Here is a 24,395-nt window from a genome sequence, read left to right as displayed (position 1 = left end):
CAGTCCATAGGTGCGGTCGTAACCGCGGTGGGCTTGTTTGGTTGATTCCCCCCCTCCCCCTTACCCAATCTTGTTGAGCACACTGGTATCCCGAAGCGGCATCTTTTGGCTGGCTTTCCGTCCGGTTCTGGGTTGACCCATGCCAACTGATCAGCCCGCCGGCGAACTCGAGACTCGGCGAACTTTATTTTGAGAAAGGGTGTCGGCCGGTCTGTCCAACGGTCCCTCCTTCGCTGCATGCTTCGATGCAAGTTACTGGCCATGCATGAACTCTGCCGAGTACGATTTCCACGTGTGCAAGAAGATTTGGCGGTTTTCTTGTTGAAGATTGAAGTGGCGCTAATACCAAAGGACGATGTGGTGTGATGGGCTTCAGTTGACTTTAATGATGACATAAACTCTTGATCATGAAGCAAATGCTTGAGCGCAGCAACAAAAGATGGCTCGGCTACGGGAAGAGACACGATGTTCTGAGGGTGGCAGGTACAGGCGACGCCATCGTTGAGGTGAACGCGTTCACAGTCTTGGCGTCTTGACTGATCTCTCTGGCATCACTAAGACAACAAACTGATATCGGTTCCGGTTGCTAAAGCGATTGGTACACCGGATCTCTGGATGAAAATGAAACCAGCTCAATGGGCGGGCAGTGCCGTCTTACGAGGCGCCGTTCCCATGAGTCAGACATCACATCAACGTGGGACTTATTGATCAGTTGTAAGTGAGTGTCACAAGAGCAGGCGAATTCGGCAGAAGTGAGGTCGTTCTGATACCACACTGAGGTGAAGATGAAAGCTAGATGGACGGGGTAGGGGAGGTCGAGACCACAGGAAGCAGCCGACTATGCGATCCCTGCTCCACGTAACCGTTCTTGCCAAGGACTGTGACTGGCATATGTGGTGATAAGGTTGCGCGCGGCGAAGATCATCAACCCAACTCTTCGGTGTTGTCGGGTCCCTTAACCGTAGAAAGCTCGCCATTTGGGGACGCTTCTGGTACGCATTGAGAAGACGGCCGTGGTCTAGGGCTACATAATGAAACGCGAGCGCGACGATCCTTGGTAACGGCTGGCTGAGAAGATCAGCCCAAAACATGCGGGTAAATCTTCTTTCTTCACTTACCCAAAAGCTTGTCTTGCGACGGTGACATCGGACGGAAAAAGACGCGCGCGGGGTCTCCGCCCATGGACACCAATGGATGCATCGTGCGAAAGCGAAACTACCCCTGGAATCATGAAGGCTGCGACTAACAGACTTTTCCTCGTGTGGTGTTCAGCTGGTTCTTTCGGGGTCCTCGGGTGAAAGTTTGTATGCCCAACATGTTTGAGATGACGACGGACTCCGATGAAGGCTACCGGTACGCGGCGCGTCCAGATTGACTCGCGGGAAGACAAGAGTATAAGACTGTCGTGACTGTCGCTCTATCCACCACTCTCAGGACAGCATCATCATCATCGCGCTTCTGGTCAAACGCACTTATTGAATAAGGCTAATTCACTTCTCACGCTCATTAAACTCATCTCACCCACCATTCACAACATTCAAGCTTCAACATGCAGCTCACCAAGACTCTCCTCACCCTCCTCATGGGCATGACCGTAGCGTCCGCCCTAGCTTTGCCTCCTCAGGCGAAGGGAGATGACCTCGTCGTGCGAGCCGAAGCTGCTACCAACGCTGCAGCTGCCGACAAGGACAAGAATAAGGACAAGAACAAGAACAAGACCAACAACGGCGCCAAGGCCAAGGCCAACAACGGCAAGCCCAACGCGAAGGCCCAAGATTGCGCCAACGCGAAGAAGCTGGCCGCTGGCATCGATAAAAACATCGAGATTCAGAAGAAGGAACAATCCAACGTCGCGGCTATTGAAAAGATCGTCAACTCAAACAACCCGGATAAGGGCCAGTTCGATAAGGCGAAGCAGACACTGCTGAAGACCATCGACGACGGCATCAAGGTCCGGACCCAGAACCAGGAGCTCGCCAAGGGCAACGGTGCGGCTGCCGGTCTGGAGAAGGTAAGTCGCTGTCACAGCAGGAAGAAATGTTGGGCTTTACTTACGCCGGTCACAGGTCAAGAACGCCCAAGCCACAGAGCTCAAGCAGGCCCAAGGCTTGAAGGGAACTAAGGGCGACCTGAACACTATTGCCGAGATGAAGAAGGAATTCGCCGGTGGCATTGATCAGAACACGAAGAACAAGCAGGCGGTAAGTCACACACACGACCAGGACGTCTCATCTAACGGACGCTAACAATACATGAAGGCCCTGAAGGGATGCTAAAGGGACTGCGCATTGAGATGAGTGATGGGTTTGAGCGAATGCAATATGGGCGACTTCAATGGGACAGACCGGAGCGTATATAAAGTCCCTAAATTATGAGTATATATAGTGAATCAAGCCGACTCTGTATATGTGCATTCGCCTATCCTTCCGGCCGTTCACTGCTTGACTTGTTGCGGAGAATATTCTTAGCCTGATTCCGATGTGTTGATCGTCTTCACACGACGAATTGCTTCTTACCTCTTTCTCTTCACGTCACTAACCCTTCCATTCTGCTCGCCTTACTGTATGAGAAAGATGTGCTAAGTACATACTCTCATACAAACCAGTGAACAGTACTTCTACTGCGCATCACTTCCTTGCTTTTCATTCACACGGTGGACTGTGCAAGTTCCTGCTAGTGGTGCATCGCGATCACGCACTAACTAGTCTCGTTCAAAACAGAAAAAAATTGAATTAACGCTAGACAATGACGACCTGCCGCCATTCGTAATCTATGTCGAACCAACGACCCAGGCCAACGTAGCCTGACTTAATCCGCAGTAAACCTGCTCTACGAAAAGTACCCTCTCTGTCATTGACTTCCTTCAACAACAGGCCGAAACCTTCCCGCTCGCCCGTTCTGATAACTTCTAGACTCCAAAGATGAACTTCTCCTGTGGGCCATTCCGTCGGAACATCGATATAGAAAGCTAGGCGCTCATCTACTCCATATGAGTCTGGCCAGTCTTCTTCCGTGTCCCCCGCCATGCGGCCTCCAAAACCTGCTCTAGTACCCGTGTTGGACCAAACGACCTTCCTCATTCTGCCGTGAACGGTCATATGCCCTCCAGTTACCATGCCGAACGGGCTGTCTGGAACAGCCAATTTTGTGTTGACCGAAATGAGCTTGCAAGTTTCTGGATGCGTGCCGTCAAAGTTCTTATCCCGGGTCTTGTGAGTTACCGGCATGGAATCGAAGTCTCTGATGGATCCTTCTAGGGATGCCCATGACCAGGAGGGGGCCCGATATGGTATTGGGCGATTGGTTTTCAAGGGTGATTGGGGCTGCCAAAGACATTGGCGAAGGAAGTCAGACTCCCATATGCCTGCAAAATATTTCCCGGGATTCTTCGTTCGTGAATACTCCTCAGCCAAGGCAGAAACAGCAAGCAGCTTGTCTTGTCCGACGGTGAGATTACGTGCTGAGTAGTTGCCAACTATGGCACCCCAGCTCTGTGGGTGGCTTAATTGAGCGTAGTTGCCTGGATCAACTTGCTGAGCCAGTGATGTTGTATTGATTCCAATTCCTCCATCGTAGAACACTCCCTGCTTACAGACATATATGAGTTCCCGGTGTCCGTACAGCAACATTCTGGTCGAAAGCTGCGTCTCTTGAAAAGTCCAGCCTCTGGTGAAGAGCACTGCATCTTTCAGTGTTTCGGTCACTGGTACCAACGCCACGTCTGAGAAGACATTGTCGTCAAATCTGGCCTTCATTCTGATCGGTTGCCATTGGGTACGGGGATGAAGAAAACCATCAATACTTTTGTCTGCAACCGCTGCGGCGATGGTTATGAAGGAGCTTTTGTAGATGCTGTGCATTCTTCCAATCTGATCTTGCTTGTCATTATCATCATCTTGGATGATACACATGGCGTCGACCCAAAGGTATTTCAGGCCAATGCCTCGGGTGACTACGATGGCATCCTGAATAGTACGAGGCATTTTAGGGAACGGAATATCGACTTCATAAGACCGAACATTCTCCTTCAGGGTCTTTCCAGGTTGATCTCCGCCCCAGCAGTAGGATAGAGTCGCGTATAATACCTGATCCTTCGTGGATGACAACCGGATTTGGGGCACTGGACCATCTCCGATGATTTCGAGCAGCCTCTTCGGTCGAAAGAGAGTCGTAAATTGGGGCAACTGACACGCCTTGTGATCTCGGTGGCAATTGTCTATGCAGAACTTCTGCTTCAAGAAGTGTAGCTCCGAATTGGGTAGCAGATTTGGTGTCACTCGTTCCCAGAATGAACGATGAGAGGGGCGCGTTTCTGCGAAAGAAAGGTCAGGATAATACCACATGATTTGAACTCAGAACGATGATGATTCAAGACTAACCGGCAAGCGCAAATATCTCATACTTGGCGATACTTCCTTCATCCTCGAGTTCAAAGAAGAGCTGGATCAAAGGGTTCTCCTCGGTTCGGGTTACGAAGATGAGTAGGAAAATGCGTTTTCTCCCAACTGAGTGTCGCCATTTGGACTCGCTGTCTTCACCTTGTAGTGATATATCGCAGCCGGCGATCTTCTTCGCCGCTGAAAACAGTCTTTCGAGTAAAACGCATTCCAGAGCTCCAGCGTCCTTGGCTTCAGCCAGTGTGCAGATGTCAACGTCGTCGATTCGCCAGCCGGGACCCCTAGCTGCAATGCCGTGTTCGACCCTCTTCGGGGTGTAGTAGGTATCAGACTTACAACGACGAAGATCTAGTTGTAATTTTTCGCAGTGGGAGCATGAATGGGGTGCGACGGCCGGGTTAGACTGTTCTGTTTGATAAAGTTTGGCAGCGAACGCATCGAAATCGCTGGAATTCACGTAGTTTCCGTCATCGAAGACAAGAGATTCGTAGTCTCGGCCCATGATTCTCTCGGCATTGGGCATTTCATCTTCTGAGTCGGAGTTGTCCAAGATAAGATGTCGCTTCATATCGAGTGGCTTCGAAGGCAACCAGATGTGTCGACTCGGCTGAACCGGCTCTGATAAGCTCCTTGTTGATGATGTCACTGATTACTTCCAGAGATTACTCACATATGCAGTCCATTCCTTGATACGATTTCGACACTTGGCCTTCCAAAGTGAATGATACTCGCCCATTGAACGTTCTTTGAGACGTAGCACATCCTGCCATTGCTTCTCCTGACTTTCGGCAGGCTCGAAGCTACTGGAGTCGTGGCCTTCTTCCCATCTGGGACTCTTCACGTAAGTTTGTGGACCGAAAGCGTCCAATCTCAAACTATCCACGTCTTGAACGAAGTCCATGGTGATCCCGAATACTGAACTGTTGGTGTGACTGATGTGGAATAACACAAGCTATTGAGAATGAACGAAGAAGAACTCCATGAAGACTCAACAACGCCTTTGGAGGATTGCATAAGAAGGTTGAGATTATAGAAAACAGATATTGCGGCAATTAATGATGAGGCTGCTGAGATGCATATCAGGCAGCCAATGGTTCGTTGGCCCAGGCCTTTTCGGTGTGCCAAGTCATCATGCAGGTCTGGCCCAATGAAATGCACTCGTGATATTCGACCAATTACAAGAAAATAATTCATAATCAGGCGCTCAGAAACAGCTCAATTATGATATTTATGAAGTACAAATGCAATATTGCTAGCATGCGTTTGTTCTTCGTGAGGCTTGATGATCGTAGGACTTGAAGGGACTTCTTAAGATTCAAATGGCTGTGCAATGTGTCTGGATATCATGACAAGAACACATAGCAGTGTTTTACCTTAGCTAAATTATGAAGACTAAAGTAGGTACCGTGATACGATAAAATGCGAAAAGACGCCAAAGCCTTCACAAGCAGATGCACACTTCACATCAAGTTCTCCAACAGGACTCCCAAGATTCCCGCTCACCACGAGCCGTGCTTCTGGTCAACATGTTACGACTAACAGAAGCTAACACATATCAGTCTCATTAATCAACACTGAATATGTAGTGAGTCATTCGGCAACTTACTTGTCAGAAGCTTCTTTATATTGCAGGAAGCTGTATCACTTGCGTACATTGGTTCTACTTATGATGCCTTCAATCCCTGCACCATGAATAATATTATCTTAGGGCGTACAATAAGAGCCTTTTCAAAATTGAGAGCCTTGCTTAATCGAGATTCCCAATATCGTGTCTTCTGTCCCTTCATCGGCCAGTTCTGGAGTATTTCTTGATATGGTTTAGTGTTTCACTCAGTTTGACCCTGTCACTCTCGCATACAATCAGATTAGTATGATTTACTCTGTGAACATGTGATGATTGCGCATGATGCGATCAGCATCGATAACACGAAGGTTAGTATGCTTCGATTAGGTCGGTACAGCGAGAAGTCTTTGATGTTCGAGCCCGCAAGACTGACTCAAACTATTCACCTGGAGGTTGCCATCTGCATGTTCCGACTGCCCATCGCGGGCGGTCGATGCACACTAGCGCGCACGAGAAACAAAATTGTGTGGATACGATGGGTCGTGTCAAGACTCAACGCCGAGAAACAAACTTTTGACAGCTTCTGTGGTCACTGATATCAAGTCGGCCGTGATGCCATTTCTGATGATTGTAACCATGGAACGATTTTTCGGTACTGAGTGTGCCGGTGGTTGTGACGGTGGTCAGCATCGAACTGAGAAGTTGATCGAGCAGCCGCCTTCTGAAAACTATGGCGGTTGAAGCGGCACTCATTTCCTCGATTCAGGGGCAATAACCTTTTTCTCACTCGGGCCAGGATTCCGAAGTCATGGAAGAACCTTCATACTTATCCGCCCGAATCGGCCTCCGCATCCCCCCACGAATCCGCATCGTTTTGCGGTGGCATAACTCACTCAGCCCCGAACAAAATTCCGAGAGACAGAACCCACAAAATAGGCTTTTGTTCCGGCTCCGGCCTGATCTAAAGGGGCTATAGCAACGAACTGACGTTGCTTCAGGGGCCTCTTAGCGTCTTTGTCCTGTCGAGTCTAACTCTGACGGCATGCTGCGCCCTAGGGAAGCTGGTCTTGTCATCGGGACCCGAAAGCTTCCCTATCTTTTGTGCGCCCGTCAATCTGAAGCTCAGGAGGTTGGCCTCGCAGTGGACTCAGTTTTGGTGAATGAGTGATCGCCTTCTCCGTCCTCGCAAAGTGGCATGTCTAACCCCGTATCTGTTTAATGATTGTCTTATGACTCGTAGATCCCTTACGATGGAAGTTGTAGTCGACTTGGCGCCAATGCTTTGGATACGGTGCCTGCTGTAGATCAGGGCCAAGAGGTAACGAGTGCTCTAAGAAAAAATGTCCCCCCGGCGCCGCTCCGGAAACACTGATCCACTTTGCCGGGGTTGAATTGCCAATTCGGGAGTGTTTCGCCCAATCAGCGTGCCGAAGCCTCCGCGGACCCGCGCCGCTGGTTCGGTGCCCTCCCTTCCGATCTCTTTGGGATTGGAGAGGTGTACAAGTGCGTCCAAACTGACGGCTTGGCATTGCAACGGACGTAGAAGATGCCTCGTCATGCCTTCGTTGATTAAAAATCAAATCCGCCCGACTCGTAATTCAATCGAACTCTGCAGTAAGTGCCGGTTCTCCTCGTCCTCGCGTTTGGCTTTTTTCTCTGTTCTCGCTTCTTCGCTGCACGAACACCCCCAGACAGGGTTTGTCGCAGGTTGCGACCATGGCCATATCCGTCCGCACCGGAAGCAGGACGGCACAAGAACTTGCGACGTTTCATCCACGTGGATCCCACCAAGCTTGTCTTGAGCACCCCTCGAAGAGCCTCAAGCGACCTCGTTTCGCCCAGGGATCATCCCCGGGTAGGTTTGGGAGAAACCGAGGAAACCCAGATCGCACTAGGCAAAGAATGGGGCAGCAACCTTAGTTCCCGCGCATCCGGACGCGCGCCGTCGGAGAGGGGACCAAAGCTATGATCGCCGGCCATCATTGTCAAATCATTGATCATCGTTCAAGCTGTCGGACCGGGGTTGGAAGTGTCATCGTGGACGTCGGGCAAAGGCCAGATTCTGGTATTTGTAGTCGTAAGGCCGCCCTCCTGGTCCTAACGTCTTTCGTCCGGTCTTTCACTTCAGCTTTATCTCATCAATCAATTGTGCTGGTCACTCGTTTCCTACTCTGTCACAACTTTCTCTCTTTCATATTACTACCATTCTCTGTCCATAGTACACCTCTGTTTGTTTCGTCAGTTTTTCTGTTCACTTATCCGATAAACCGATTCAAAGATGCGCGCTTCGATCACCGCTGCCACGGCCCTCCTCGCCGCCATGGTCTCCGCCCATGGAAACATCACCTCTCCTCCCGCGCGAGTCCCTGGACCGGCGATGATCAAGGCCTGTGGACAGGAGAACGTCAACACCGTGTTGTCTGACCCGACCATCCCCTTGGAGGACTTCACTAGCCCTCCGGCAACATGTGAGCTAATAGTCTTGGACTTTCATAACCTTGCTTCACCCACTAATCACTCATTCTAGGCCAGCTGGATCTCTGCCGTGGTGCCACATTCGAGGACAACAAGGCCAATGTTCAGACATTCAAGGCCGGTCAGGTTGTGAACATGCGCGCAGCGCTGCCCATCCCTCACGAGGGCCCGATGAACGTTTCGATCGTCGACACGAAGACCAACAAGGTCATCGGAGAACCTTTGATCGTCTTCGACACCTACGCCGATGAGAAGCTTGCCCAACTGCCCGCAAACAACACCAACTTCGACGTCACGATGCCCAGCAACCTGCCCGCTGGAACATGCGCTCAGGCCGGCCAGTGTGTCATGCAATGGTTCTGGTTCGGTACCAGCGCTAAGCAGACTTACGAGAGCTGCGTTGACTTCGTCATGGCTTAAGTAAAGCATATAATTCTTACACTTGTTTCTTATTCCGGAACATAGATATGGGTGGCCATCTGAAGCGCGTTTCTTTGGTAGACTAGCGTTTTTTGGAATTGGAAACTTTTAAGCCAAATAATCGAGATTCAATCTAAGCGTGATGCATTTGCCATATGCCACATGATTTACATCGGATTAACAAGTATCGAGCCTTGATAGCTCATCTACGTCACAGGCTTCCCTCATGCTTGTTTCCTTTGCGAAGCACGTTGAATTCCACCAGAGTCAGCGTCCAGCACGTTAGTGTACGATGGACCTTGATCTCTATCAGCATCGGGAGCGAAATTGGAATAGGCTCGTCAGAATTTCGACAAGAACCCTGGCTTAGTGACGAACCTGGATTTAGTGTAGAAGGCTGCTCCTCTTCGTCGCCGTCATCTAGACGACAACTTCATCTCGATCTCCGAGAGTCTGTTTCAAGTTTCAGTAAACGTTTCGTTGAGTTCGAGGAGATGGATAAAACAAAATAGATGGAATTTGGCCAGGTAGTGAGTTTCCGTGGTCATTCTTGATTCCGTCCTCGTACAGCGCGGAGTTTGGCCGAGACCGGGTTCGGTTTGGGATTTCATGGTAGACGAGTCTGATGCCGGGTGCAACGAGACTACGCTGTCTATTTCTGCATGCAAAGCTTCAGGTCTGTTCAAATTCCGTAGGACTGGACTTTCATGTTTCAATAGAAGATTCGAAGGTTGAGCCTCATTAGATGGCTTGAGAAAGCCATACCATATCTGCGGTCGCTCGGCAGACTGGGTTCGTTTACAGTCCCACTTAGAATTGTTCGCTCCGACCACAGCATCAATTGCTGGGTCGATCGTTCCAATCCCCCGGATTTTGCGTCTCGGCTGTTGGATCCAAGTCATCATCTGTAACATATAACGCTTGCTCGTCGCAAGGTGGATTCCAGAGCCGGGGCGTCGGCTGCGGTGACGTGTAATCCACTGGTGGATAATATGACTGGTTATGCTCCCCAGATTTGAGAGCAGCCTCTTGGGCGCGTTTGAGATAAAATCTCTTTTCATAAGAGCTTGTTGTTAAAGCTTTGAGAGTCATATTCTGAGCACGCTGCAGCAAATGGCACGAGGAAGTCTCTCCAAAAGTTAGTAGGTTGTCGCGTAGAGTGTCCATTGATCCGGGCGAAATCCTTGGAATTTGATAGCAGAAACATGTATGTATGTAGCTGTCTTCGGTAACTACTTGTTGCAAGCCAGAATCATTCTTAATATCCTAGGAGTTGTTGTGGATCTAGTTATTGATACGTCAATAAGCAGTGAAAGGACTATTTTGGATCTAGACAGAGTCGGGAGTCGATATACTACAATCAAGAACTGTTATTGATAAAGTTGATATGGAGATATTGATAGCTTATGACCGTAGCCCTTAGATGACTTATCGTGCTTCTCACTGAGAAGTAGCAGGGCAAGACGACCTCCTATGCCTCAAAGAAAATTAGCGATTCACAACAAGGACTCGACAGTAGGTCTCTGTTAGAATCTTCTAGTCCACGAAGGAATCTGATCTATCTGTCTTCATCTGCTGAGCCTGCATACCCAAGAGTGAGAAGGCAAAGTTGACGGACGTTACACCGTAAAGTCATTTCATTCTTCTTTCCACACAAGCTTCATTCAGTACCTCAACAGATAAGGTAAATCGCAATAAGATTCCCTCAAGATCGGTCGGTTTTGCGAAAGGAAGCACTTCTAAGCATGCGAAACATTAAGCTCTCAGAAGCTAAAACCATGTGAACGAATGTTGACGGTGTGACGTTGCGACTTGCATCTCCTAATCACGATAGTTAATAACGTAACCGTTGTTGCTCATTCTTAACTGGCCAGAGGCTAGAAAATAGGTCGACGTTGTTCAAAATTCACAAAAAGAGAAAATTCAATACCAGAACTGCAAGTCCTGTCAGAAATCAGGTTTAAAGTCAGAAAATGTCTAGACAGCAAAAAGAAATCGTCAAGGACAGGATTCGAACCTGCGCGACCGAAGCCACTGCCTGAACAACTGTCAGAAGAACTGATAGCAGGGCAGCCCATTAACCACTCTGGCACCTTGACCGATGATTGATGGAAGTTCCAGAAGCGAGAAGATCCATAGTGCAATTAGCTCCATTCTGACTCCACTTACACCCAGTGGATTACAGGCGCTGAGATGCCAAAGGACTCCATGGCATCCGACAGCAAGTCTCTTTACTCTTTGGGCATCCAAAAACTTAGTCGCGTCCATGCAAGCTATTGAGAATTTGCGAGGAGAGACATATTCTGTGAAGGAAGCAGCTTTCAGTGGGCGGGCCCTGTATGACAATCGACCCTGAAAGTCTTGGCTGGGATAGAGCGGTAGTGACAGGCAACCGTTGAGTAAAATGGCAAATCTTGAATCAAAAGCCTTTCCAAATTCGTCTTCTTGTTGCTAATTGGGCGAATAAACATTGATTACTGTGATAAGAACTCATAATACTCAACTTCAACCCCTGGTCGCTATCACCATGATCACGGGCCACTTAGCCACGACTTTGCGACTCCCCATCACCCCTTTTATCTTCTTCAAGTCGTCTCTGATCAGATCCGACACGTCATAACCGGGTGCGAGGTTCCTAAAGTACTCTGGGAAGAAATCGAAGTCCACAGGCCTCGTGATGAAGTCATCCTGAACCGCCTCCTTCCGCTCGACGTCGTCGCGAACCCGTGACTCAGAGGCCTTGATCCATTCGGGCCACACATGCTCATCGGGAAGCGAGGTAATCCGTCGTACATCCGTCCATAGCGCCGGGTCGAAGTCCACGTTATCATAACGGGCCTGTCCCGTTCCCGTGGCGTCAATCCGATCAAGTGCCTTGACGTTCTCGTGAAGCCAACGCAGGATCTTGTTTTTCGTCGTATCAACGAGCTCTTTCGCTGGCTCGTCGGCTGGGAGTATCGGCAGTGAACCGTAGGTAAAGGCAGCCAGAGTCCCGCCAGGCCGGACCAGTTTCGCGAGTTGCGTCGTGATCTGCGCTGGATCCCCGAAGTGAATGCACGTTCCGGCAGTGACCATATCCACGATGCGACCCTGTGGGAGATCGGTGGCCGGGTCGAACTCGTCGAACTTGCGATGCGCGAAACTCACGCGTCCGGCGCTCTTCTCTTGAGAGAATCTATGTTCGGCTTGCGACACGTAACCGGCGGCAGCGTCGCTGCAAACGACATGCTTGAAGTGTTGAAGCAGGACTTTGGTCACGGTACCGCCGCCTGCCCCGACGTCCAATGCGGTGTCCCAACGCCCTGCATATTCTCGATGGTGTTGGAAGATGATATCATACAGAGCTTCCGGGTATGGAGGACGATGGGATTCATATGCTTCCCAGTCGATCTTGCCAAAATCAAAGGTGTGCGTATTTTTGTCTTGTTGGGTATCGGGTTGAGACATGATTGTGCCTGGCTGTCTTCGAATGAGGATGTTGTCAGGAGGAAAGGGGAGTTCGTAAGGACCCCGAAGTCAGTTGATGGAGAGCACCGTTCCCTGTTTTGAGTGTTGGCAACTTGACGTGCTTTTTGCACTAGGGTTTACTTGCTTGGTTCTCGATGATTCGTGACTGATTTCTTAGATGCAGCATACTTGAAGGTCTTCCCAGCCTGTGTGCGAGGCGATGCGGAGATGCAGAGATCTTGCCGCAGCGGCACACATACGTGTATGTTATCAGTGTTGAAGCTGTACAGCACTGCAGCCAGCAGCATGGCCACCGGTATTGGGATAGTCTCGTAGATCGTTACCGGACACAATGGCTCAGGAACTAACTAACATTGAACGCCCCGCACGTCAGAAATTCAGGATTCAGGGCCTTTCCCATGATTGCCTAGCTCCCGAGAACGAGAGTCGACTCCCGACGTGCGATCTGTGCAGTGGCTGAGTGAGGTCGTTGCCAAGAATGCTTCAATCTTTTTCGTGGCTGTTGCTTAACTAGAGGATTTTGAGGTGTCCGAAATACGCGTAATTATTGTCTTCGTAAAATACGCGTAGATTGAACCACAACTGTTTCCCACGATGAGTTGTATTAATAGAAAGCGGCATTTATCGGTGCCTAGAAGAGTCAAATACTTATACTCATCGATAAATTTGCTTCAATCGCTTCTGGATTCCGCTTTATCAGACATAGGCTTCATTGACCATTCTATAATTTCAACCATCTACCCTCTCTCACATCGACAACCCAAACTCTCAAACATTTGAAACTTCCAAACATCGAAGACTTCAAGCTTTCCAGATATCAGAACTCCCAGACATTGAAACCCGCATCAGTAATACCAGACGTACATAGCTGTGAGGGCTCTTTCCGAATATCACTAGCAAGACTTCGACAGCATACAAGATGGCAGTCTTGACATCGCCCAATGGCTACATTTTCTATCACTACATCCCCACCAAAGTGGGCGCGATTATAGTGGCCGTGTTATTTGGACTTGGCACATTGGCCGTGTTATGGAGGAGTATCACCTCGAGGACTAAATTTGCCATCCCGTTCATGGTGGGCGGCGTTCGTAAGCGTCTCCTACTACTTGCTTCTCTCTGTCAAGCTAACAAGGTCAAACAGTCGAAGTTGTCGGTTACGTAGCCCGAGCAATCGCAGAAGACTCGAAGGACTCACCACTCGTCCCCTACATCATGCAAAGCGTCCTTCTCCTCATCGCACCCGCACTATTCGCTGCCTCCATCTACATGACCCTCGGCCGAGTCATCCGCAGCGTCAACGGCGAACGACGCTCCATCATCCGCCCGACTCGGCTCACCCGCATCTTCGTCCTGATAGACGTCGTGTCCTTCTTCGCACAAGCGACGGGAGGTTCGTTCCAGGCGAGCAAGAAGTTCAACAAGCAGGCCGCGCAGTACATCATCCTCGGCGGTTTGATCGTGCAGATCGTGGGGTTCGGCCTGTTTGCGGCGACGGCGTTGGTGTGGCATGTGCGCATGTTACGACGACCGACAGGCGCTACCATGGCGGACAGCACGGGGAGGTGGCAGAGGATCTTGGCCATGCTGTACGCGGTGAGCGTTTTGATCATGGTCCGGTCGGTGTTCCGGGTGATCGAGTATGTGATGGGGACGGATGGGTACTTATTGATGAACGAGTGGCCGCTTTACGTCTTTGACGCCGCGCTTATGTTGCTTACTGTCGGCGTGTTCGCGTGGTGGTATCCTGGACGGCTTGATATGTCTCCAGTGGCCACGGAAGACGATTCTGATGCCGGAAGTGACACAGGGTTGGAGAGTGGGCATGCCATGAAGAACAGACTGCTTGCTGGATCGAGGAGATAACTCTATTGAGAGAATCACAGGAGAGGAGTTAGAACATTGGCAAATGCTTGGCTATAGAAGAGTTGCTGCATTGTATTGGGCGGCGAATTCCATCGCATGTTTGGGTTTGATTAGATTGTAAATTACAAAAACTGCCTCTATTGCAAATGATGCTTTCTATACTCTATCAGCCATTCATTTGCGGATACAGCGTCTTGGTAATTAAAAGTTATTACTGCATTGCCCCAAACCACAGTAACATTACATTTGTTCTTACCATCATACCAAATTGTAAGTCTATCACTCTGTCTTCCACCTCTGTTGAAAGCCTATTGCATCAAAGTGTGTGCACCTTCAGTCTCCGACTTCTGAGTTCCGCACGTCACGGTCTTGCGAGAGCATCGTGTCTCGGCACTGGAGTTACCGACTGCGAATTGGGATCCGTTTCGAGCACATGGAGGGGCCATACGAGTGCCTCTTGCCAGTAGCTGCCTAAATAACTGGAAATGGAGCGAATCAGGAAGGCACCGGCATCACCAAAGGCCCAAAAGCTACGACACCGGTGCAATAAGACACCGTAGTAGGCAAGGATGATGAGGGCCTCGGGTCGGTACTTGCGCAGGACGTCCACGAAGCTGGCCTCTATCTTGACGGAGAATGCTGAGGCGGATTGCGGGAATTCGTCCTCATCGAGGCCGTGAAGGAGATCAAATGACCACTGGAGAACTCCAATGGCTTCGCGACAGGCTTGTGTGCTGGTCTCGCTGAGATCAGAGCGATCCATGAGTTGGTTGAGAGGATCGCACTCGTTTCCCGGCGAAGTAATTCTTGCATGTGCCTTGAGTACAACGTCGAGGAAGGGCTTCATTTCGGAGTTGTTCAGAAAGTGCCGAGCCGGTGGTGTGACGGCTCTGATGCCGCGATTAAGATTGAAACATTCAACGAAGCGGTCGATGAATGAGTGAAAATCAGAGCGATAGTGGGTGAGCGTGTCAGCAAGGACGTGTCTGCCCAAGATGCCCGAAAAGAGGAAGCGAGGGACTGCAGTAGCCTTGTCGTCATTGGGAACCGTTTCCGTGAGGCGAGTAAAGGAGGCGAGAGCACGGGTCTGGAGTTCCGTCGCGAGATGGCGGAGTTGTATGGCTGATCCGGGATACAGGTAAGCCATGTGAAAGGCTGTGAAGGCGAGGACCTCATCGAGGAGGTAGGGTGAGTCGACGGCGCGACGGACGGCGATGTCAACTACGCTGCGGTTGGGACCGGTGAAGTTTGGCACTTTATCAGCGTGTTGCAGCAGAACCATGTGTTCAGACGTGAAGATGGCCTTGGTGGTTACGAAGCCCGGTATACTTGATAAGCCCGGACAGCAGTCGGCGGGTGGAGTGTGCTCCTCGCCTGGCTGTAAAGGTGAGGCCGGAGATGGAATCTGGTGAGAATTGGCGTCGAGTCCTCCCGCATTGTCGATGTTATTGGTATTGGTTTGACTGCTCACTTGGGAGTCGGGAGTTGACGCAGCTGTTGCTTGTTGTGATTGTTGCTCTTCATTCCGACTCTGTCTCAGCTTCCGTTTCTGCTTGCCAACCTTTGGCGGCGGGAAGACGCAAGTGCGCTCAGCAATCTCGCAGTTTGCGCACGATGGTTGTCGCTCGTCGCAGCGGATATGGCGACGCTTGCATTCGGTGCAACCCTTGCGGGACTTTCTATGAGAACGTCGAGTCTTTGAAGTCTCAACATTCGCAATTTCCGCGACATTCGAATTGATGAGACCAGCCGAGGCGCGCGTGTGTCGAACCATGGTGGTCGATGAGCGTGAATTGAGTTGTCCAGTGTGTAGGGGATGAGGTTCACGACGATAGCGTCCTTTTGCGAGTCATGGCAAGTGCTGGGTTCTGCTTCAGCCTATTTTACTAGGGCCCTTCAACTAAGCCTTTTTCACTGCGCCTCTTTTTAGGTATGTAGATCTTGGCGTCTTACACTGTTCTCAGTCTGAGACCTTCAAGGATGAGAATCCTTCGTCCTAGCATCCATAAAAATGAAAGTCATCAAGGCTCAGGCATGATCACATTGATAAGTTGGAGATGTCAGTCTCTCATGATTTCAATATGATTCCAATTACGAAGAACACTTTTATGGATGGCACTGATATTGGGTGCAGGTGCAGCCTATTGCAACATCGTCGAGGGCCTCATCAACCGAGTACGACGGTAGTAATAAATGGCTTGGCGATATCCACAGTTCGAAGTCGAAACAGGCAACTTCTTGGACTTGTGTTTTCAACATCAGTCAGGAATCAGCCTCAGCTACTACAAGTACTCCCAGACTTCATCCCGTAACATCCAATCTTTGAGCCTGAAAGCCAGACGAAATCCTCTTCGGAAGATGTCAGACATGTTCTCTCATGAAAGGTATGCAGACTTACTGAGGTTGACCGAGTTCCAATGAATTCTGCCTTCCCCATCACCGCACCAGCACGACAGCTTGCCAGTCTTTTCATTGTATTGACACTTATCACAAGTAGGTCCGAAGTTGCCCCTGTAGTAACCTTCCAATCAGCAAGTATCGGATGTTAGTGGAAGGCTGGTTCTAACCTCTCACGTCCGCGGAGGACGCCCTTGTCGTTGACGATGCAGTCACTTAGCATCAACTTCGAGCACCAAACGTACGGCGGCGCATTGATGGGGCATGAGTAATGCAAGAAGGGGTCTTTGCTGTTGGCACCGCGGCTGAAGCTGAGAAAGTCGCATTCTTCGAGGAAGTTGGCCAGGGCTCCGGTAGCGAGGACAGTAAGAAGCAAAGCTGAAGAGGGGCTGACTACTGCGAACATGGTGATCTATCTGGGTGGTAGCGTTGTTGCTGCCGGAAGAGAACGCTCTCTTCAGGTTGTTTAAGTAGGTCCATCAGGCCGCACGGATGCGCTTTGCTGTCGTGCAAAAGGGAGTGGTAGTTTGGTGAAGTCTTTGTATCAAGATGTGTGTCGTACCGAGTTTGTCGAGGATCTGAAATGTTGCCATGGCCCGGACGCATGTTGTGAAGCAGTTCGTATGTCGTACAGTCGCTAATCATCACCAGTTGCGGGACTTTTTTGTGCTGGAAAGCAACTATCTATTGATATCACTATAACGATGCCTCGGTGGCCTATCGATGTTGAGGCGCCTAACCTTTCGAATCCGTCCCAAACTCCAAGCTGACCAAGTAATGTGACCCAAAACCCAACCCAAGTAGTCTTACAAGTAGACTAAACTCCAACAGTGTGGCTGAAAACCTTCGCAGCCAACTGCGTGAGCAGCCTCGCACGGTCTCCCTGTGGCAGATCCTGTATACTGTTAGTCAAGCTCTCGAGGATAATCGAACAAGAGAGAGTCTAACTGGATCTACCCGGTAGATATCTCCAGATTCGCACTAACCTGGAACACCGCGTAGACGCTCTTTCCCTTCGCATCTCGAACCGCGCCGAGGCGGTTTCCGGCAACACCACCAGCGAACGCGCCAGGCATGTTTCCGACGATGAACCCAAGGGCCGCGCCGCTCACGCCACCGATGGTACCCCAGAAGGAACTTGTCGGGCGGTTGGTACCCTCCTCGGCCATGCCTTCCTCACGCAGCATCTCCTCGAACACATCGCCGAACTGCTGGTTGTTTGCCCTCTCGCGTTGCTGTTCGTTGTTTGCCTGGCCGCCACCCGTGAAGAAGTTCCAGGCCCATGAGTAGGCGTTTGTGGGGTTTGGTCCGGCTTGCGGTGGAACCTCTTCCTCGGGGTCATCGAAGGGGTCGTTGGCTGCGTAGGCGGATGAGGCGCCGAACATCTTGCGCTGGGCATCGTATTCGCGTCTTCTTGTGGTGTCGGATAGGGTGTAGTATGCATCGTTGACGAGCTGGAACTTGCGAGTTCGCGATGCTCGCTCTGGTGAACCGGCGGGGACTCTGTCGGGATGCGTCTTTAGGGCGGCCCTATTAGATGTTAGTGCGGTTTTGAGGTTGATGTCGTCTCTTGAGCTTACTTCTTGTACGCATCTCGAACTTGCTGGGTCGTGGCCGCCTCGGTGATCTCTAGGATCGCATCTGCGGCGCCGTGTTAGGTCTGGCCTGGAGCTATGGTGGGGTTATCTGGAACACTTACAGTAGTTGGGAGGAGTGCCGGCATTCGCCATCTTGAGTAACAGTACGGAAAGAAATTCCTTAGGTTCAAGTCTAGATGGCTGAAAGGTGGTAAACAGGTAGAAAGACTGCAAAGTTAGGCTGTAGCCGACCAGGTGATCAAGTACTATGTATTGCTTGCGCCAGTCGCCTCCCAAGGGACCTGCCGTGACTGACGTCAACGTCATGTGGCGCATGAAACTTGGGAAACGTGGCTTGATCGGAGTGCGGGGCCCGGTCCATGTATCCACCTTCCAGCGGGGCACCTGTGAGCCTGACGCCTGGTCCGTGCTTGACCTCGGGAGCTTTGTCAGCCTGCACGGACCAACTGTCATCAGCTTGTTGCGTCCCCACCTCCCGCAGTCCGTTCCACGTCTAACTCCTCAGCTGAACACCTCGTCTCACTTCGCAGGTTTATTCCACGCCTTGCAACATCTTCAATAGATGAGATGCGCGTGCGGTCCATCTCTCGATCGCCTGATCTTCTGGAATCTTCAGCCTGAAGACTCAATGATGGTGTTCAAAGTCAGGCAGCAACAGACGATCCATTGCCGAAGCTTCGGCTATTATGGCAACTTGCTTTTTCCCTAGGTCTTAGGTGGTCGGGCAACTTGCCGCACACAAAGTCCTTTCGCCCATCTATCGCATACTTCCATCTGGTGTTCTCGGTTTCTCGGCGTTGCGGAATATGAAAAGCCGCATGTACAAAGACATAGGTCTGGATATGAGACGGCACGGCTCCCAATGACGAAGGACTGCGAGCCAAGCTGTCAGCATGAAGCAATATTCGGCGCCATTTTCTTGCATTCGAGTTAACTGGAAACGAAAGCCAGTGAGATCAGCAACCGCAGGGATTCAAGACACTTACTGTGATACTGACATACGAGCAAGTTCAATACGACCGTTGGATTGCCCCTGAGGCTTTGTCTGTGCTCATTTAGACTTGTGAGGTATGGCAGTCTAACTCATTAGCCCGAGTCATCTGGGTAAGTTCATGAAAGGGGGCTCAGCACGGCCTCTTCTAGAAGATCATTTTGTCATTGGAATACTCAATGAGGTGGCCAGGCGACTCATTCCAAGGTTCAGGAACTCCGCAAGGCACATTCGCTCTCCAGCTGTCGCAAAGCATGGCGGTGTTCTAAGACGGTGTTCTAAAGACAAGAGGGGGCTTTTCGAACGTAAAATTACCCAGTTTGGATGGTGGACGAGAATACGGATACATGCAGCAGCTCTCCGACCGATGGCTTCCGTCCGTACCACCTCACTACCATTACCAAGAAGCCGAAGCTTACCATCGTCCTACCCCAGCCACTTCTTCGCATTCGCATTGGACAGTTGTATGCGGGTAGCCGAAGAAAACATCCCAGCCGGCGATCAAATTGTGTCGACCAATTCAAAATTATGCTTATTACAACTCATTATTACAACATAAGTTCATCGGCACCAACACCATGCTTACGACCCCGCGAGTCGCCTCAACGATTGGCACGCGAGAATAAGCGTCTTTACTTTGCTGGAAGCGTTGCGAGTCGGCCAAATTACCTACTTCAAACACAACAACAAACATGCTTTTTTCACTGTTTTTGAGATCAGACCTGGTCCCCTGCCACCAACACAAGGTTAACCTCAACCATGCACCCGTTGGAATGGGGCGGCTTGGCAAATCAAACCACGGCCTCCCGTCACCATCACAAGAAGCCTGACCACAACACCATTCTACCTTGTACCTGCTTAAGAAGGAAGGGAAGCATGATCAGCAGTATCCCGCTGGGCCCGCCAATCAAGCGAATATGCGGCGGGAGATCCGGAACTTGGGTCAACAACAGCACTTGGCGGACGGGACTTTTGTTTCCCAGCTTCCCCACAACGCTGACCTCGTCGCATGCACTCTTAGACTTCGCCCGAGTCTACTTCGTCATCGTACAGAGTTCTGATTGACGGGTCAATCTGGATTGGTCTAGGTTCACGAAACCTGGTCTTGGGAGGCAGCCCTGAGTTGGGTAAGGTATCGGAATGATGGAGAAGTGCCCGGTGTGCTGAAATAACCGGCGCTTCTGCATTTCTCGCCCATGGTCCTCGTCGATATAAAGACCATGCCAACTCCTAGTCGCGCTGACACTGGATGAACGGTCTTTCACCATCGTCACCTGCCGTCCGCGTCTGTCGAAGAGTGAGGTATTTCTGGGCCTCGAACCCTGAGAGGCAAGAGAAGTTTTCCCTCCCACTACCTTTAGGGCCAGCCGCGTAAGTCCCGGGTTCTCTGAATTGTCCGTTTACTTTTCATTTTTCTATCTACACCTACTCACGGCCGGCAGGTTTTCCAACAAGAGAGCTCGAAGCCCAAGATGGCACCGACCGCCGTGAACGCCAGTGGCAGTGGCAGCTTCTGCACTACTCCAGTTTGTCTTGAGATCGCCTCGGACATTCTGTCGAACCTCGCTCCCAACTACACCGACATCGATCCATGCACAGACTTTGACAAACGTACGTCTTCGACTCAAGTTTGCGTTTGTTTTCTCCCCCGCCCGCATTATGTGCAGCCGCAGCTACCCCGCGCCCCATGCTTCCAAATCCCTGCTACCGTTTCCCTCGTCTTCGACCCCCAATGAGCTCGTCGGCGAAACGACATGACTCTCGGCTTGCTAACACACTTTCTTGGCAGTGGCATGCGCCGGATACAAGGGTAGTCATGCTCCGGCGGCCGGCCAAGGGAAGGCTTCATCGTTGGGGGATGTCAGCAAGGAGGTGTCGGTGGTTCTGAAGAACATCCTCGAAGGGTCCTACCAATCGGGAGCCAACGCCGGGTACATCACGGCTTCCCTACCTCAGGATCAGATTCCCACGGATCGGGATAACTTCAAGTTGATTGTGGATTCGTACAATGCCTGCGTCAACAGTACCGCTGTCGAAGCCGCGGGGCTGAAGCCCCTGATGAGTTTCATTGACCGGATCGCCCAAGCCTTCCCGGTGACGAACGGGGGAAAAGACCCTCAGCGGATGATCAGCAAGGATGACACTCCGGAGATGGGCAAGACGTTGATGCTCTTCACCCAGTACGGCATCAACACATTCGAATCGGTTGGTGTGGACTGGGACGACCAAGACACCGTGAGATGCTTTCAAACCGAGCAGATGATACTGAGCTAACAAAATTTCAGAATAAAACCATCATCTCAATTCTTCCCGGTGGAACCCCTATTCTTACCGGCAGAGAAGATAACGACACCGTTGCGCAGTACCAGCGCGTCATGTCGTCAGTCCTCCAGGCAGTTCATCCAGCAAATCTTTCCATGGCCGACTCGCAGAGACTTGCGTTGGCGGTGACAAAGTTCGAGAAAGACCTTCAGAAGCTAAGACAAACAGACGACAGCCGCCCGTCTGAGGACGTAAGTTGGGATCACCAACCGAGCACGTTTTCAAAGTCGCAGCACTAACACTCGTCCAGAAACCAGCAAGAAAGTTCAAGCTAGAGGACGTCACCAAAGTCGCTCCAGAACTGGATCACGGCTCCCTCATCAAGGCCCTGGCACCCCCGGACTACACCCCAGAACAGCTCGTCTTCTCGCCTGCTTACTTCGGCAACCTCTCCCAGCTCCTCGCCAACACCTCTGCAGAAACAGTTCAGACCTTCTTCGTATGGAAAGCGACCACCACGCTCTCGTCTTACGTCGAGGCCGACGTGACGACACGTCTAAATGATATGAGATCGACCCTTCGCGGCTTGGATCCCGTCGCAATCGGGAAGCAGCCCCGCTGGGAGCGGTGCGTAAGCCACGTCGACGCCGGTCCGACGTGGACCAATTTCCCCGCCGGCCTCGGCTGGATCCTCAGCCGCTTCTTCCTCGACAAGGCTTACTCTAGAGAAGCCCGCGAGCTAACAACAAGCCTCATGGGCTCCATCCAAAACACCTTCATCGCGCGCCTCGGCGACAAAGTCTGGCTCTCCGCAGCCGTCAAGAAGGTCGCCGAGGAAAAGGTCAACGCCATCTCCAAGAAGATCGGCTACCCCGACTCCTCGCCAGAGACGATCAACCCGAAGAGTCTCTCGGACCACTACAAGGGCGCCACCATCAACAGCGATTTCTTCGAAAACACCCTCTCGCTCGCCGCCCTCTCCACGAACCGCACCTGGGCCTACCTCAGCAAGCCCGCCGACAAGGCCCTCTGGCTCAGCACCCCGTCCCAGGTCAACGCGTACTACTTCCCCACGTACAACGACATCGTCATCCTCGCCGGCATCCAGCAGAAGCCGCTCTACGCCGTCGGCTATCCCTCCTACCTCAACTACGGCGCCCTCGGCTCCGTCCTCGGCCACGAGCTCACCCACGGCTTCGACAACTCGGGCCACAACTACGCCCCCAACGGGTCCCTCACCAACTGGTGGGACAACAGCAGCATCAAGGCCTTCGACGAGCGCACGAAGTGCTTCGTCGACCAGTACCAGAACTTCACCCTCCTCGCCCCCAACGGCACCATGGTGCCGGTCCGGGGCAACTTCACGCTCGGCGAGAACATCGCCGACGCGGGCGGCGTGGCCACCTCGTACGCCGCGTGGAAGCGCGCCCAGGCCGACGGCAAGGTCCAGGACTTCGACCTGCCGGGCCTCGAGCGCTTCTCGCACGACCAGCTCTTCTTCGTCAAGTGGGCGCAGTCGTGGTGCGACGTCTCGGCGTCCAAGGCGTACGACGTCTTCCTGCTCGGCAGCGACGTCCACTCGCCCGGCTTCGCACGCATCAAGGGCCCGCTGGATAATTCGAGGGAGTTCAGGAGGGCGTTCAACTGTCCGATTCAGAAACCCACGTGTGAGCTTTGGTAGGAGGGGGGGGGGGGAGAGTCATCGGGTCTAGGTGAGCCGCGCTTGCGGCGTACGGGTTAGCCATGGGGGACGATTCCACGGCATCGCGATCATCTTGCTCCGTCTGCACCCGCCCATCATAGACTCAATATCTCTCTCGATCTCACAATACCATCTCCGCCACTTGAGCCTCAATTGAACCACAAAATGCCGTGAAACATGACATCCAATGCGTTTTCCCGTCCAACAGGAGACACCATCCCCCCCTCTATACGAGTCTCAACCCCCAAAAAGACCCATCCTCGTGAGCATGCCGCAATCAATCCACGGCATCGATGACGCGCAGCGTAGCACGACGGCTCGTACAACCAGTTCAATCCCCCGCCTTTTCAAGCCCTGTAAGGCTGGCCCAACTCGGCCGCGCCGAGGAGCCTCATTGGAATTCCTATACACACTCGTCGTTCGGGACGAAAGCAAGAACGCCTACCGAGGCGCCCCACTCGGCGCTTCCCCGGATGGACGCCGATCTTGCGGGGAAAATGGGGCCGGGCCGGGCGGACATGCCGTTGAGAGGGCACGACAAACATCATCTGTGCGCCATCGCCCGGCTCGATGACCATATTCTTGGATAAGCGCTAGAAATATAAGATTTACACGTGGTAATCGTTATGCGATGAGTCTTGAACTGGCGGGCGTTCATCCATATCTCGCGCCTCCATATGTCGGCCGAGTGGACGTGTCATCACATGCGGTGTGTCCTGCTACAACTTCTTTCATCTCGGAATGAGGGGTGAGGACTCAGCGTGTGTCGTGCTGCGGCGGCCCGTCTCCATCAGCCTTACGTCGGACCGCGCACACCGATCGCCGCCGGTTTGTGCCTGACCGGCGGCGGCTTCTGGAGTTTGGCCTTGGGGTTTGCCGGTTTGGGTATATGCTGGTATTCATTCTTCGACCCTTCGAAGATAGCGAGAAATGTCATGTTGTGGAACACATCGAACGCCAGGTAGCTCTAAATAATAAAGGAGGATTACATGCCCCGAAGCTCCTCGAGATGCTCTCCGAAAAGTCAACTCCATGCTATTGCAGCCTCTTCATCCCGCGAACGAGAAGATAGATCCCTAATGTCTCAATCCCCGTCTACAACAACACTCAAACAACTCACAACCACATCAAACAGCCCAGCCCAAAGCGTCCCCAAATCGCCCCGAGAAACCCTCAGCAGCCCGCAACCCAGCACGCAGGCGGAGCGGCCGTTGATGGGGTACGCGAACAACTTCGAAATCGAATGGGTCATATCCCT

General features: G+C 51.7%; 9 protein-coding genes across 9 annotated transcripts; 4 read left to right on the top strand and 5 right to left on the bottom strand.

The window, feature by feature from the left end:
- Positions 1-1,549: 1,549 nt before the first annotated feature.
- Positions 1,550-2,246, top strand: CkaCkLH20_02521 (uncharacterized protein; the record flags this gene model as incomplete). Its single annotated transcript, XM_038885240.1, has 2 exons — positions 1,550-2,011; positions 2,067-2,246. The coding sequence occupies 2 exons, from the start codon at positions 1,550-1,552 to the stop codon at positions 2,244-2,246; spliced, it is 642 nt and encodes a 213-aa protein (XP_038749171.1).
- A 2,128-nt stretch (positions 2,247-4,374) lies between these two features.
- CkaCkLH20_02520 (uncharacterized protein) lies at positions 4,375-4,965 on the bottom strand (the record flags this gene model as incomplete). Its single annotated transcript, XM_038885239.1, has 1 exon — positions 4,375-4,965. One exon carries the CDS (start codon positions 4,963-4,965, stop codon positions 4,375-4,377), a length of 591 nt encoding a protein of 196 aa, XP_038749170.1.
- Positions 4,966-8,239: 3,274 nt separating this feature from the next.
- Positions 8,240-8,856, top strand: CkaCkLH20_02519 (chitin binding protein; the record flags this gene model as incomplete). The annotated part of the gene is made up of 2 exons (XM_038885238.1): positions 8,240-8,429; positions 8,489-8,856. 2 exons carry the CDS (start codon positions 8,240-8,242, stop codon positions 8,854-8,856), a joined length of 558 nt encoding a protein of 185 aa, XP_038749169.1.
- A 2,505-nt stretch (positions 8,857-11,361) lies between these two features.
- CkaCkLH20_02518 (uncharacterized protein) lies at positions 11,362-12,303 on the bottom strand (the record flags this gene model as incomplete). Its single annotated transcript, XM_038885237.1, has 1 exon — positions 11,362-12,303. One exon carries the CDS (start codon positions 12,301-12,303, stop codon positions 11,362-11,364), a length of 942 nt encoding a protein of 313 aa, XP_038749168.1.
- Positions 12,304-13,243: 940 nt separating this feature from the next.
- On the top strand, positions 13,244-14,187 carry CkaCkLH20_02517 (putative RTA1 domain protein; the record flags this gene model as incomplete). The annotated part of the gene is made up of 2 exons (XM_038885236.1): positions 13,244-13,412; positions 13,466-14,187. The coding sequence occupies 2 exons, from the start codon at positions 13,244-13,246 to the stop codon at positions 14,185-14,187; spliced, it is 891 nt and encodes a 296-aa protein (XP_038749167.1).
- A 361-nt stretch (positions 14,188-14,548) lies between these two features.
- On the bottom strand, positions 14,549-15,961 carry CkaCkLH20_02516 (Upc2 protein; the record flags this gene model as incomplete). Its single annotated transcript, XM_038885235.1, has 1 exon — positions 14,549-15,961. The coding sequence occupies one exon, from the start codon at positions 15,959-15,961 to the stop codon at positions 14,549-14,551; it is 1,413 nt and encodes a 470-aa protein (XP_038749166.1).
- A 508-nt stretch (positions 15,962-16,469) lies between these two features.
- Positions 16,470-16,990, bottom strand: CkaCkLH20_02515 (uncharacterized protein; the record flags this gene model as incomplete). Its single annotated transcript, XM_038885234.1, has 3 exons — positions 16,470-16,534; positions 16,586-16,698; positions 16,755-16,990. The coding sequence occupies 3 exons, from the start codon at positions 16,988-16,990 to the stop codon at positions 16,470-16,472; spliced, it is 414 nt and encodes a 137-aa protein (XP_038749165.1).
- A 411-nt stretch (positions 16,991-17,401) lies between these two features.
- Positions 17,402-18,488, bottom strand: CkaCkLH20_02514 (chaperone protein; the record flags this gene model as incomplete). The annotated part of the gene is made up of 4 exons (XM_038885233.1): positions 17,402-17,479; positions 17,571-18,114; positions 18,165-18,225; positions 18,284-18,488. 4 exons carry the CDS (start codon positions 18,486-18,488, stop codon positions 17,402-17,404), a joined length of 888 nt encoding a protein of 295 aa, XP_038749164.1.
- A 2,157-nt stretch (positions 18,489-20,645) lies between these two features.
- CkaCkLH20_02513 (peptidase family M13) lies at positions 20,646-23,116 on the top strand (the record flags this gene model as incomplete). Its single annotated transcript, XM_038885232.1, has 4 exons — positions 20,646-20,784; positions 20,963-21,408; positions 21,459-21,686; positions 21,746-23,116. 4 exons carry the CDS (start codon positions 20,646-20,648, stop codon positions 23,114-23,116), a joined length of 2,184 nt encoding a protein of 727 aa, XP_038749163.1.
- Between the last annotated feature and the right edge of the window lie 1,279 nt (positions 23,117-24,395).

The sequence above is a fragment of the Colletotrichum karsti genome (assembly GCF_011947395.1).
Source record: "Colletotrichum karsti strain CkLH20 chromosome Unknown Scaffold6, whole genome shotgun sequence".
NCBI lineage: Eukaryota > Fungi > Ascomycota > Sordariomycetes > Glomerellales > Glomerellaceae > Colletotrichum > Colletotrichum karsti.
Note: the sequence above shows the minus strand (reverse complement) of the source record. Positions and strands in the feature narration are given on the sequence as shown.